The 15,349-nt window shown below is 41.4% G+C and overlaps 1 protein-coding gene across 4 annotated transcripts in view; it reads left to right on the top strand.

Annotated features, from left to right (window-relative positions):
- Positions 1-15,349, top strand: part of BAHCC1 (BAH domain and coiled-coil containing 1) — a 148,498-nt gene that overhangs the window by 118,761 nt on the left and 14,388 nt on the right. For 3 of the 4 annotated variants that reach the window (XM_056549712.1, XM_056549711.1, XM_056549714.1), the window contains 5 exons: positions 5,743-5,930; positions 6,027-6,163; positions 6,254-6,364; positions 14,279-14,399; positions 14,517-14,766. In XM_056549712.1, coding sequence (XP_056405687.1) covers positions 5,743-5,930; positions 6,027-6,163; positions 6,254-6,364; positions 14,279-14,399; positions 14,517-14,766 — 807 coding nt within the window. The remainder of the gene's footprint in view (positions 1-5,742; positions 5,931-6,026; positions 6,164-6,253; positions 6,365-14,278; positions 14,400-14,516; positions 14,767-15,349) is intronic. The other variant, XM_056549713.1, reaches the window with a different exon arrangement.

Here is a 15,349-nt window from a genome sequence, read left to right as displayed (position 1 = left end):
TTGTTACATAAAGTTATATAGGGCAGGGTTGAAGTGTCCTGTGAAAACGTCTAAACCTGGCCTGTGTGACTTTTTTGGGGAAATGTCATGATAAATTAGTGACCACTGCACAAAGTGGTCTAAACAAGAACACTTCATGGTCAGGAAATTTAAAGGGGTATTCCAGGAAAAAACTTCTATCTATATCTATATCTATCTATCTATCTATCTATCTATCTATCTATCTATCTATCTATATATATATATTCAACTGGCTCCAGAAAGTTAAACAAATTTGTAAATTACTTCTATTAAAAAATCTAAATCCTTTCAATAATTATCAGCTGCTGAAGTTGAGTTGTTCTTTTCTGTCTGACAACAGTGCTCTCTGCTGACATCTCTGCTTGTCTCGGGAACTGCACAAAGTAGTAGAGGTTTGCTATGGGGATTTGCTTCTAAACTGGGCGGTTCCCGAGATACGTGTCATCAGAGAGACAGAAAAGAACAACTCAACTTCAGCAGCTCATAAGTACTGAAATTATTAAGATTTTTTTAATAGAATTAATTTACAAATCTGTTTAACTTTCTGGAGACAGTTGAGATATATATATAAAGTTTTTTCCTGAATAACCCCTTTAAACAGTCTAAATGAAATGGCGCAGGGTCCAGCCTTGGACTTTTCCTGCAACAAATTTAGACGGAAAAAAAAAGCAGTCTGAACAAATTGATAAATTCCTTTCATTATTTCTAATAAAGTGTGGATGGGGTTAATAGACACCCTTTTGAAGCTCTTCCAAAACTCTGTAGGGAAAATGAGGGAAGGGTTTTCTATACTAAGAGCAGTTAAAAGCCCAGATCGTATGCACTTAATTTCCCTGCAAGCTCCGTATTGTCATCTCCTGAGAGATTATTAAACCCAAACACTGCAGCCCAGGCCTCTAAGAGCATTGCGCTAGTTAATCACAGACTCTTACTCTCCACAGGGACCCCGAGCCCCCGACTTTCCCCTCCAAAGTCACTTTTTAGAGCAGCCATTAAGAGGGAGGATTTGATTTCCTAGTTCAGCAAATAAACACGCTGCGGCGTAGAAGTGTGCAGCGATATAGTGTGACTGAGCCCCCGGTCTCTTGCCGGCCAGTATAAATATGGACGGGGGTAGGAGCTATGTTGATAGCAAGCTGTTAACATGGCCACTGTTGACTTGGAGACCCCAATACTTATTATATTTTAGGGATTGTAGAGTAGCTTTCCCTATTTATTGCAAAATGTTATCTATTTCATTATTTATTTTTTATTTAAAATTATAAAAAATTTTTTTTTTGCAGCATCAAAGAGACAAAATGTATGGTTTTAAATGAAATAAATAATAATAATAAAAAATAATAATAAAAAATAAATAAAATAAAAATAATATATTATTAATAATAATAATAATAATAATAAAATATTATAAATAATAATTTATTTTTATTTATTTTATTTTTTATTTATTATTTAATAATAATAATTATTATTAAATAATAAAAAAAAAAAAAAAAAATTTAATTAAAATAATAATGAATTATCATTATCATTATTATTATTTTTTTTTATTATTATTATTATTATATAAAAATATTTTTGAAAATAATATAAAAAAATATAAAACTTAACTTCCTGATTCCAGTGGTCATCCTACAGTCTGCCTCGATGCCCCCATTTAATTCCCTGGGTGACCCGCTCTCCTGGCTCTGGTGATGATGATCTAGGACAGGGTTTCCCAACCAGGGTGCCTCCAGCTGTTGCAAAACTACAACTCCCAGCATGCCCGGACAGCCAAAGGCTGTCCGGGCATGCTGGGAGTTGTAGTTTTGCAACAGCTGGAGGCACCCTGGTTGGGAAACACTAATCTAGGAGCATGATCTGGGATTGGAACATCATCTGGAGACTTGAGAGATTATGTCAAGTTTTATTTAATTTAAATCTGAGTACCCACTTGGTCATAGTCCCATGACTTCATTAGTTTGCTAGATCATTGGGACATCCCTCATGTCATGGCAATAAGAAACTTCAAATATTTTATTTATTTCTATATTTATAAATAAAAAAAATTTTTTTAAATAAAAAAATAACATTTCTCCAAAGATTTACAACTAAAGACCCGTAAAGTCCCTTAATTACTTGGTTAATTGGAGCAAATGTGAATTAGTTGGCGAATTTTCGCCTTTACCTTTGCTCTCCTTTGTTGGAGTAAGTAGATGTTTGTACGAGTCTTAAATCACTAACCACATGAAGCTAGTATAACAATTTATTAAAGTGGGAAAAAAAACCCTATTACATCAAAATCTATAAATACCACCACACAAATACATAGTTCTCCAATGATGAACATCTGTACATCCCAACGTGTTTCCCCGTGTATCCTATAATATACAGTGGTTCATCAGGGGATCATAAATACCGTATACATAGAAGATTGGGGATTTTCCAAAGAGGAAAAGCTAATATTAAAAGTGTGGCGCAAAGGATAAACACATAAGAAAGACAAAAAATAAATAAAAAAAAGCATAATAGACAGACACCGCAAAATGTCAGTATTTCATGTAAAATTCACACTTAGCAGGCCAGATATACATAGCCAACATATATTGCTTAAAGTGTCTTGTCCGCTGTAAATCCTCCAAATGGCGGCAGATATATATACGATGTTCTAGAGTAAGCTGAATAGAAGCCACCATACAAATCAGATACATTATTTTCCTCCAAAGGGCATAGGGGTTCCAGATAGGATGTATTTGGTCCCTTGGGGAAAATCGACATATTTTAACCGGATATATTAAAGGGGTTATCCAGGAAATTTATATATATATATATATATATATATATATATATATATATATATATATATATACTTGCTCCAGAAAGTTAAACAGATTTGTAAATGACTTCTATTAAAAAATCTTAATCCTTTCAGTACTTATGAGCTGCTGAAGTTGAGTTGTTGTTTTCTGTCTAAGTGCTCTATGATGACACCTGTCTCTGGAACTGCCCAGTTTAGAAGCAAATCCCCATAGCAAACCTCTTCTACTCTGTGCAGTTCCCGAGACAGGCAGAGATGTCAGCAGAGAGCACTGTTGTCAGACAGAAAAGAACAACTCAACTTCAGCAGCTGATAATTATTGAAAGGATTAAGATTTTTTAATGGAAGGAATTTACAAATTTGTTTAAGTTTCTGGAGCCAGTTGATTATATATATTAAAAAAAAAAAAAGTTTTTTCCTGGAATACCCCTTTAATCTATAGTGTGCCTACTATTATCAATATCCAGATGAACCCGGTATTGTATAGATCACCCCTACTAACAGAGTAGTGTGTATCTGATCATTCCTCATGTCATGTCACTATAGCGCCATTAAAGGGATTATCCAGGAAGAAACTTTATATATATATATATATATATATATATATATATAATCAACTGGCTCCAGAAAGTTAAACAGATTTGTAAATTACTTCTATTAAAAAATCTTAATCCTTTCAGTTCTTATGAGCTTCTGAAGTTAAGGTTGTTCTTTTCTGTCTAAGTGCTCTCTGATGACACCTGTCTTTGGGAACCGCCCAGTTTAGAAGAGGTTTTCTATGGGGATTTGCTTCTAAACTGGGCGTTTCCCGAGACAGGTGTCATCAGAGAGCACTTAGACAGGAAAGAACAACCTTAACTTCAGAAGCTCATAAGTACTGAAAGGATTAAGATTTTTTAATAGAAGTAATTTACAAATCTGTTTAACTTTCTGGAGCCAGTAGATATATAAAAATTTTTTTTTTCCTGGATAACCCCCTTTAAACACTGTTCCCCAATCCAGTAAAAATATAGATAAAAGACCCTGCCACTGCCGATCCAAGCTGCAGGTTTCTAAGAGTCTTAACCCTCTCCGTGCCCGTCGGCCCTGCCATTATGATAATAATAATAATAATAATAATAATAAACCTTCTCTACTAAGCTGTGTCAAAGCTTTTCTTTGGCTGATACATTATAAACCATGTAGTGTAATGGGGGTGATAATTAGCTGCATATTGCAGGCCGGCCCCTTTTGTGTGTCTGTCATGGGACCCATCGGAAGTGTGTTGTCAGATGGAAGACAGATGGGCACATGTGCCGGGCTGCGATATTGCACAGGAAGCCATACTTAAATAGGGCAATGTTCTCCAAGTAGCTTTTAGTATCGATTGCATTTGCCATCACGGATAAGGTAATGCACGGAAATGCAACCACATCAACCGTCTGGTGTCTGGAAGATGGTTCTCTAAACACACTCGCGTGGGCATCTTTACAGGGAGCCGTGGCAATAATTGGCAACATGCATGGCCCATGGGGACGTACAACACCTCTTCTTACACCTGTTTGTTTGATAGAATCATTGCGTTCTGTGCCGGGTGTTTTAATGGCTTTGGTTTATTATCATAGATAGAGCTGGAGAATTTATATCCTTAATACAATGAGAAGAAGAAAAAAAAACAGGCTGCCCTCCTGAACCAGAGCTGCGGGGCTCATATAACGGCATGGGAAGGGCAACGATTTAGTCATACTAATATGTATATAAAAAAAGATAGAAAGATAGCATTCGGCACTACAACCCCTACTATTTCCCACATAAGCACGCTCCCCACAGCACGTAATAGGTGCAAAGCTTGCAACTCCTAGTGACCAGATACGCTCCGTAGACCGCGGTTCGAATGCCCCAGAATGGCAATTCCAAAATGCAAGTATAAAGAAGGATGGGCGTCACTCACCGGTCCAAAGTAACTAATTTCTTTATTGGTTAAAGTGCAGACTTGACAAGGTGCAAACACGGGCAGATCTTCAGGGTACGCCGCAGGCGTACCCTGAAGATCTGTCCGTGTTTGCACCTTGTCAAGTCTGCACTTTAACCAATAAAGAAATCCGTTACTTTGGACCGGTGAGTGACGCCCATCCTCCTTTATACTTGCTAATATGTATGTAGTTTTGTTTAAAATTTTTAATAGTAATTAGTTACAGTATACCATAATTATTGCTATCCCAAGGTCTACATGGAGAAATAATTTCATTTTCTTAACGTTTTTGTAAGGTATCCCACCCCAATTGATCCCTAACTAAGTTGTCCAGTTAGTGGAGTGGGATGTCCGATTCCCCCCCCCCCCCCCCCCTCCAAAGCCAGTTGTTCTACTGTTAGGTCAAATTTGTCACCATGAAATTCCATGTATATTTTATTTCCAATTTTTACCATTTATAATTTTAATATAAACCTATATTTATTTTATTGTTATGTAATGATTTATTTTTATCAAATAAAAGCAAAGTCCTATAACTCTCAAGTCTGGTATTAGTTAGTAGTATCTATATACCCATTTTTTTCATTTTTGTTAATTTTAAATTTATAATTGTTGTTGTTGTTGTGGTTGTTGTGGTTGTTGTTGTTGTTGTTATTATTACTACTATTACTACTATTATTATTACTATTATTATTATTACTATTACTGCTATTATTATTACTATTACTACTCCTATTATTATTACTATTACTACTCCTATTATTATTACTATTACTACTCCTATTATTATTACTATTACTACTACTATTACTATTGTTAGGAAATAAATATTGTATACATATTTACGAAGTAGTAAGATCAGTCACACAAAGGCATCTACAGATAACGGTGTTTTCCTCAATTTTTAATTTATTTTTATGTATTGTTTTTTTATTTTTTATTTGCCCAACTTTTATCCCTTTTATCATTTTAGCCAGTGAAGATGATTTGGTAGTCTCTGATCTGCAAGTTTTTGCAACCATCGCTGCTGCATGGTCTCTGGCCGAGGCTGATAGCCTAGAAGGTGCTAAACCGACCTGTCACCTTACCTGCTGCCCAAAACAGGCCCCTCGTGTCCGCCTATCACGCCGGACGTATAGCTGGTCACCTAAAACTAAGCCGGTAAGCAAAATGGCCCATTTTTACCTATTTCTTTTAACACTGATGAGTTGTTGTATCTGTATAAATAGATCATTGCTTTTTACTCCATTATTATAGGTCTGTCCACTGAAGGCTGCCATTGACCACTTGGACACTGAGGAAGTGGACATGCGAGTAAAACTGGCAGAGATCCAGAGACGATATAAAGAGAAGCAAAGGGAGCTGGTGAAATTGCAAAGGAGACATGACCATAAGTACGTGGATGGTTCCTTAGATCTTCCAAACTGTGGTTGAGAACTGTACTGTCCAATAGAACACTTCTAAATAAGACTTATTATTTACAGCAAGGAAGAGAGTTCTCGAAGTCCTGTTCGACGGGGTCCAGGGAGGCCGAGAAAACGCCCACACTGTCGTGCCCCCTCTTCACATCGGCCATATGAGAATAAGAAGACAAAGTAGGTTACCCGGAGACATCTTTATACTGTTACTCTAAGGCTTGTATTCATTGCTACGCACCGGCAATCATGATGTAATGCTTCTGAGGACTTTAATGTTAATATTGTATCAATATATATTGTCTTGAGCACCCTTCAGATCTTGGGATTTGTCTATATTTCTTCAGGAGACGTATCTGCCCCCTTTTATTATTTATCTTAAGACAGTGCCATTTCCACATGGTGGAAGATCGGAGTCCTGTCTGATCCTGCCTCTCGGTCCTTCACTTCCCAGCACAGGTCCTGTGTACACTCATTAAGACCAGGAGGAATGTGCTCCAGTCAGCTCAATTCTACAGAGCAAATATTGCCTTTATTCATTAACCTGCACTTAACACCCACAGCTGCTTGGCCGTTTTGCTGTTGGGTTTGAGTACGGGAACTAGAACAATAGACTTCAATAAGAAAGCCATTTTTGCTAAGTCTTCATATGTTTATTTAAAGGGTTATTCTACTTGTAAGGGTGGCCTTTTACATTAGATAGTTGTCAGCTGAATACTCACTCGAGAATTTTTACTTTATGAAATACCTGAGCAGAGCGTTCATGTGTTCTCGAAAGGAGGAGAGGAGAACGTTGCTGCTGGATACTTCCGGCATTGGCTTATCTTCTATCGGAAGAAAAGGCTTTAATATGTTGAAATCAATCATCCATCTGCTCTTAAGGAAGAGTTGGATCCCCACCATAACCATGATTTGGTCAGGTGGTCCTATTGACGTTCTTAATTTATGACCTCACCAAACTTGCCTACGTTGTGATTCTTGTGTGTTTCTTCGGTCAAGTTTCTAAAAATTATTTTCCACTATCCCTACTACTATTTCTAGTACTTCTCCTTATTTATTTACAAAATTTACTTTAAACAAAATGGCTGCCAATAAATTTTGGTCCCAGACCGCTGAATGAGTAGTCTGCCCATAACTATAGCCATTTGTGCTCCACCTGTCTTAGAGTCGATGCATAACTCTGGAAGTATATTATTCAGGGCTGTAGGAAATCTGGTTTACAACCCACTCAGCTGTGATGTTGGCCATATTGGTAGTCACCCAGATTTGCCAGAATGATTAATAGAACTAAGAAATGGCTGAAGGGAATTTTTAACTACTGGACAATAGAGGAAACTCAGGGAATTCTATTTATGCTGATTTTAGGATATTAGTTGGAAATGTTTTTGTGAGTAACTACTATCTCTGCAGAGAAACCGTAGAGCCATGCCCTCTATAGGACAGAACACGTACTTTGATGATCTGGAATGACATTCAGTTCCATTGAGTTTTTTATTTTGTACAAACTAAAAATCTAGTCCGCAGATAACGTAGAGGAAAATAGGAATTGGAGGCACCTGACTAGCACACCTTGGCAAAAACTGACACATGCATGGGAGATTCCATAGTAGATATTGGTTCAATAAAGCTGAATACAGCGGTGGTGCAAAGGAACAGTAGACTGAAAATATATGTAAAAGGAGAAAGCATAGTCCAGTAACTCACCGCGAATAATGAATCCGCGTCGTGGGGCCTCCATGGTAAGCCGGGGTGGTGCAGGAAGCTCAGAGGCTACAAACTGGTATGTTTCGTGCAGGTGCACTTCTTCTGGCCTTATCGAGGTCAACAGCATCGTGGGGCCGCCATGGTAAGCCGGGATGGTGTGGGAAGCTCAGAGGCTACAAACCGGTAGGTTCCGTGCAGGTGCACTTCTTCCGGCCTAATTGTGCTCAACAGCGTCGTGGCGCCGCTGTGGTAAGCCGGGTTGGTGCGGGAAGCTCAGAGGCTACAAACTGGTAGGTTTCGTGCAGGCGCACTTCTTCCGGCCTCATCGAGGCCGGAAGAAGTGCACCTGCACGAAACCTACCGGTTTGTAGCCTCTGAGCTTTCCGCACCAACCCGACTTACCATGGTGGCCCCACGACGCTGATTCATTACTTCGCACTGAGTTGCTGGGCTATGATTTCTTCTTTTACATATATAAAAATCTAGTCCATCTGCTCCTTTCTTGTCCCTTCCCACCTCTTGATGATCTCCCACTAGAATATGAATTGTTGAAGATGAAGGTGGGAGAGGGAAGAGGGGGTTGGGGGGGGGGGGTTCTGGGGGGCGGGTTCTCCCACAAAAGTGGCACGGCGCACAGCATAGAAACCCCTGTCTGTGCCATGTAACCGCCTCTGGTCACATTACGGTGCCGCTCACTGGTTCCAGCGCTCTGCTATTACCCATTAACCGCCTGGTGCAGCTATTCTCGCACTCACGGGCCCTGTATAATTGTCCTTCTCTGCTACAAATTGCCTCTCCCGGCAGGGCCATTTGCATAAATCCTCCAAGCTAGTCCAAACACGATTGGAGAGTGTGTGCAATGCATCAAGCTCTATGATTTGGTAATAATAGTTAAATCTCTACTAAATGACTCCCTCAATTAAGACACAGGGAAAAAAAAATTCAGAGTTTTATGTCAGAAAACATTAGCAAACGTTGCATGCTTGGAGGAGAAGGAGAGTCTACACAAAAATGCCGTATTTTGTTTGGCAGTGCCACTAGGGCAAGGGGCAGCTTATGCCTCCTGACCATAGTAGGGGGGGGGGGGTAGCGGGTTCTAGCTGAGCTGCTATTAAGGGACTTGCAAGTGTCTGGATTAATGCTGGCTGCTGACTCTTCCAACCCCCCCCCCCCCCCCCCCCCCCCTTGGTTTCGCTCCTTTTTCCCTCCTCCCGATTTCACAAGCAGCTGTTTTACAGACTGTGGGCACAAGAGGCGGCTGAGTCATTAGTATTTAAAAAATAATCTGGGTAACGCTATCTCGCCTTCCTCTGCCCTTTTTATAGAGACACCTCTGTGTATTCATTAATATTGACAAATGTAGTTGTCGCCATTCTGCCTGCACAAGTCAAGTGACTCTACTTCATCCATCATAACATGTTTAAGGTCTATTAACTGGGCATCCTGGGCAAGGGGGTGCCGGTGCATGAACAGGATGTGTGGCCTCTTGCTCTTCATTCAAAAGAAATAGAAGTGGTGGCCCAATCAGGGAGATATCAGAGTAATTCCTTGTTATCCAGTATGGAGAGGGTGTATAATCCCTGGTGGCTCAGTGGTACAAAATTCTTCATGTCTAATTGCTAGTCCTAGTACTAAGTCTTGTTTAAGGATCTAGGTCTACTGCTGAGGGCCACAGTGACCCAGTTACCCTCTTGGCTCATCCTTCTGGTGATATGTTCCTGATCACTCTAAGTAGTGGGGGCCACCAATTGGCATCCACAGCATTTTTCGGTTACAATTTTCCAATTTGGCTTCACCATTCATTAAAGGGGTACTCCACTGGAAAACATTTTTTTTTTAATAAGTAACTGGTGCCAGAAAGTTTAAACAGATTTGTAAATTACTTCTATTAAAAATTACTTAATCCTTCCAGTACTTATCAGCTGCTGTATGTTCCAGAGGAAGTTCTTTTCTTTTTGAATTTCCTTTCTGTCTGACCACAATGCTCTCTACTGACACCTCTGTCCATTTCAGGAACTGTCCAGAGCAGGAGAAAATCCCCATAGCAAACCTATATCTCTCTGGACAGTTCCTGACATGGACAGAGGTGTCAGCAGAGAGCACTGTGGTCAGACAGAAAGGAAATTCAAAAAGAAAAGAACTTCCTGTGGAGAATATAGCAGCTGATAAGTACTGGAAGGATTAAGGTTTTTTTAATAGAAGCAATTTACAAGTCTGTTAAACTTTCTGGCAACAGTTAATAAAATTTCCAGGGGCGTATTGTTCTTTTCTCTTCGTACGTGTTCTCAGGTGACGGAGTGTTTTCTTGCATTGGGTAAACTCCTGGATGCCTGGGACATCTTTCGCCCTTGCATTGCCTTCCTGTTCTTGGGGCCGTAGTGAGGGCTGGAACTCGGGGCATGCATGGCACTCCTGCCCATCTCCTTTCCGCCTTCCCTGGGGGGCGGTCTCGCTTAACCGCGCTACTTCTAGTCTTGTCTCAGAAGTACATTCCCCGGTGTGGCTGGGTTTGATAGTTCGGGTGTGGGACCTTCCAGAGTCCTGGTAACCTCCAGTTCCCATGTCTTCTGCTCCGGTGCTCAGGGATGCCTCTTCTCAAGGCATTCCGGTTCTTGTTGGCCATTTTCGCCCCTTCTCCTCCTTTGCGGTCAGTGTCACCCAGGACGGAGGGTGTTCTGTTCTGCTGGAGTACGCCTGTCTGCCCAAATTTCTGTTTGTGTGAATGTATTTCCCTCCTCCTGCTCTTGACTGCAGTTCTGGCTTTGGGTCAAACTCTGAGGCTTTTCCTCCCAGGTTCCATAGTGTGTTCCTGGGATGGTGGTTCTGGTGCACCTGGGATGGTGGTTCTGGTGCTCCTGGGATAGTGGTTCTGGTACCTGAAGCCTTTTGGTTCTATTTATTTTAGTATTCACTGTACCTCTCAGCAGACATCCCTGTTTTCCAGAGGTTCGCGCCTCCACCTTACTTGGGCTCACCTCCTTCCTATGCAGGTTTCCCTGGTGTTTTCTCGCCATGTTCTCTTTTATAGGTTGTTTTTCTGGATGAGCTTTTCTTGTCATCTTGTCATTCTCCTTTCCACTGTTTTTTCTTGCCAGGTTAGTTCTCTGGCTGGTTCCAGGGTTTCCTGGAACTTGGCTTCTTCCTGCCTTCCAGGATGGTGTGCGACCGAGATGACAATTCTTGTTCCTCTATGCGGCCATCAGGCCTTTGGTCTCTGCACAGGAGGGTTTCTTCCCTGACGTCCTGCCCCCTCCATGGGTTGTGGGGGCTTCCAGATGCTCATTCTTGCCCCAGTGTCCTCTCTGCCCAGGGCCTCGCCCGCAGGCTTTGCAGCGGTTGTGGTTCAGTCTCTGGACTCCCTCTCTCTCTCTGTCGGTTGTTTTTCCCACCCTGGGGGACTGCTTTGGTACGTCCTATCAGTATAGGTGTCCCCCAATGAAGAGCGACCAAGAAAAGTAGATTTTTTTGTACTCACTGTAAAATCTCTTTCTTGTAGCCTTCATTGGGGGACACAGCACCCACCCTTTTTTCATGTCTTGTCCGGATAATATTTTCCGGTTCTGGGGGGTTTTATCAGAGTTTCCTTTCTAGGGTCCTTCGGACATATCTCTTGTTGGCTTCTCCTCCTACTGCTTTCTGACAAAACTGATTACCTCCCTTCCAGTGGGCGGGTACGTTCTGCCAGGGAGGAGACGACTTTTTTCTTTAGTGTCAGCGCCTCTGAGTGGCAAGAGCATATACCCTTCAGTATCTGTGTCCCCCAATGAAGGCTACGAAAAAGAGAGACATTTTACAAAAAATCTACTTTTTCTATACAAATGTAGCTGAAAGTTTGCAGTATTAGTCATGGAAGATGAGGGTTGTGAAAGGCCTTGCTTTAAAATATTTCTTCCTGAGCACTTCCATTGTGGTTCACACAAGACTGATACTGTTGATGGTGGTACTCTATTCAGTCCTCGCTCCATACTGGCCCTACATGATAAAGCGGTAGCAATCTCCCGTCTGCATGGATGCCGACTATACATCCCCAGGCCAAGAACAGCGATAGTTGCCTAGCAACCTCTGCTTCCTCCCCTAAGCTCTACCCTGCTGTTTGCTGAATTTGGGCTCAGTGTGATATGTGGAAGATGGAAAATAAGGTGATGGCATTGCACAAACCTTTCATCCTGACCAATAAAGCTTTCATTTGTCAGCCATCTTTACAGGGAGAAGGGCTCCTCCATTTTCAGACTCGGCCTTCAATTACATATATGTATGGAAGCACAGGGATTCTTTCCCAAGACTGCCGTGCATTATTTATGTGCCCGTCATTTATTAATGTCTCGCCAGTAATGTATGCGCCACTTTACGGGGGTTTGTGTGAGTTCCTGGGATGACACAACTCACAAAGTGCCCCTTGCGTCATGTCTAAATAACTTATGAGCTCTCAAGCCCTCGGTGTGGATTTGGGTGCTTTAGGGGTTAAATCATTCCAGCTGAGATTCCAGAGCGGATTTAAGAGGCTTTGATGGATCTGCCTGCGGGAGATGCTTTTACTACAGATTTAAAAAGCTGGCTAAAATCCGCTCTGTAAGAACTGCACTCGGAAAAGAAATCCCCCATGGTCAGACTGACCTCCAGTCTACCTCTTAGTATGAAGTCCATCCCCAAATCTTATAGAACAAACTCTTTGTGTGTGTTTTTGTTCTGCCATTTAACCAGTGGCATCATGACCGTGGAAAACGCCTTTCCTCTCTACCCTTAAACTACCATGGGACCCACTGGACCTGTTTTTTTTTTAGAGGTTTGTTGACTGTATTAGCTGATCACTCCTGTGGTCAAGGGCAAACCCTGGATTCTTAAAGGGTGGCTGTTAAGAGCATTGGTGCCCATGAAGGAGACAGGAACATTCCTCTTCACCCCCGATTATACTCTCGTTGCCACCTTTCTTAATGGTTAACCCCTAATATTATATATTAAAGGGTTGGAATGGTGAAGGAGTTAATGATGGTAGGGGGAAAAAGTACCAATCTTGCTGACTCCTGACCACAAGTCATTGAGGCAGTCCCTGGTAGCTTCCTTCTGCCCTGCCGGTCTTGATTGATAGACCTCTCCCTTTACCCAAAAAAAGGCCACTTGGGTGGTGAAAAAGTGTCAGGGACCTCCCTGACGTCTGGCGGTTCAGGTAACACAAAAAAAGTGATGATAGGTTCCCTTGAAATGAGAACATTCTTTCTACCTATAGTTGTCACTAAGGGGGCTCACTGCATAGGGGGTCCACACAGCCTTTATTGAATGTAATAATAGATCAGTATGCCATGAATTCCCCCTTGAGGTAGTAAAATAAAAAAAATTCCCTAATTATGTTTTCCTTAAAAAATGCTTAGAGTGGGGATTCGGAGGTGCAACGTAAACAAAAATGTTTATACCAAATTGCTTAGCATGGTGGTTTCCAGGTACTAAAAGGTTTCTTTATGGTAGTGTAGAAGCATTGTCGACTGCATAATGGATAGATGTGGAGGCAGCTCAGAACTAGAACCAGAGGGATACTGAGAAGAATTGGTTTAGCAATTGAACAACCAAATAAATCTTTGCACAGAGATCAATTACGAGAGATATTGGCTACAGCACCCCTAGTGGACACAAGCTGTTGGCCTCCTTAAGTCTCCACACCCCTTTCTAGTCCCCTGTTTTATCTGTCCAGGCTATGGAATAGCCGAGCTCCTATTCTTGTTCTCCCTCCATTGCTCAGTGTGACCTGTGTACAATCATGGGAGTCGGCAATGTTTCATAGGAGGTGACAATCGGGCTCACTGTTGTGTGTTTACAGTGGGGTCTGGAGAGCATGAATTGGTTGGAATAAATTAGACAGAGATGTGTGCTGAGTGCTTTGCAATGGGGAATCCCCCGGCGCCCTCCCCCCGTTTGCAGTTACATGGAATTTGGCACATGGAGGTGAGGTTAACAGCGGGCAGGGGGAACCTCGCTCTTCCTGGCTGGAGACACATCTCTCTGTGCTGAAGTGTGTTGGGAAGTGACAAGTTTCAGATAGGCCGTTCATTTAATTCCTACTGTGCCCAGAAGGAAAGCAAGCTGCGAGCATGTACCCGCTTATGCACATGTCAGTCTTGTAGATATTCAATACGTATGTTCTTACCAAGGTAGACAGAGGAGCACCTCATACATATCTGCTATAGAAGAAGTGATGGCCCCCTTGATTTTGTTGACTTGTATGAATTCTGGCCTCCGAATTAGAGATTCCGTAAAGTGTGCTTGGTGGAAATCGCGGAAATCTCAAGGGTTGACTGAATTGTACTTGACATTTCTTGGCATCAATAGAATTCAACTAGCTCATCATCTAGATATACTGCGTGATTTTTAAGGGTGTTTTTTTTTTTTTTTCTTTACCAGGCCTTTGAGCAGAAGTTTGAGTCTCCTATGTGCAGAGCTTCGAAATGATGGCGAGCCCAAGAAGAAGAAGAGTAAAGTGTCAGAGGAGAGTTACAGTGATCAAGACCACTCACAGAAAACCGTAAGTTCTACTCAAGATGAGGGGCCAGAAGTGCCAAACAGTAACCATGGACCATTCATAGGTCCATGTACAGTTCATGCTGAGCAGGTATAAATGTTCTTGTTGATCTTCTTGCAGGTCAAGATGCATTGCAAAAAGATGGTGTGCTCTCAGAACAAGTTGACATCCAAACTGGCACGGAAGGTCTCGCAACTGAAGAGTAAAGCTCTAGGCTCCTGCACCAGCTCTTTCCACCGTAAGGAAGTTCTACCAACTAGTATGATGCAGAAGAAACTGCCTCGACACAAAGGGTCATGTTTAAAAGTCAGAGGAGGAAGTGAAAGGAAAGGGCAGGAGAGACAGAGGCCAGAGGGAGCTGGGGAAGCAGGTGAGGCGGGTTATATTGAACTCTTGCAGAGTAGGGGTGCGCCATTTAGAAGTTTACGTTAGGGTTGCAAATGGAGACTTTTTATCTAGATGCTGTGGTTAACAAAACATAGGTAGTGAAGGAGACCTCTTTGGCCAATGTATAGATATTATTGGTTATAGGGGTACTCCGGTGGAAAATATATATATATATATATATATATATATATATATATATATATATTAATATATATATATATATATATATATATATATATATATTATTTTTTTTTATGAACTGGTGCCAGAAAGTTAAACAGATTTGTAAAATACTTCTATTAAAAATCTTTACCCTTCCTGTACTTTTTAGCAGCTGTATGCTACAGAGGAAATTCTGTTATTTCTTTTTGGTCTTGTCCACACTGCTCTCTGCTGACACCTTAAGTCCGTATCAGGAACTGTCCAGAGCAGGAGAAAATCCCCATTACAAACCTATGCTGCTCTGGACAGTTCTTGACACTGACAGAGGTGTCAGCAGAGAGCACTGTGGACAAGACTAAAATTCAAAAATAACAGAATTTTCTCTGCTGCTAAAAAGTACTGGA

This window comes from Hyla sarda, chromosome 13 (assembly GCF_029499605.1).
Source record: "Hyla sarda isolate aHylSar1 chromosome 13, aHylSar1.hap1, whole genome shotgun sequence".
Classification (NCBI taxonomy): domain Eukaryota; kingdom Metazoa; phylum Chordata; class Amphibia; order Anura; family Hylidae; genus Hyla; species Hyla sarda.
The sequence above is the reverse complement of the archived record's forward strand: the minus strand, read 5'-3'. Positions and strand labels throughout refer to the sequence as shown.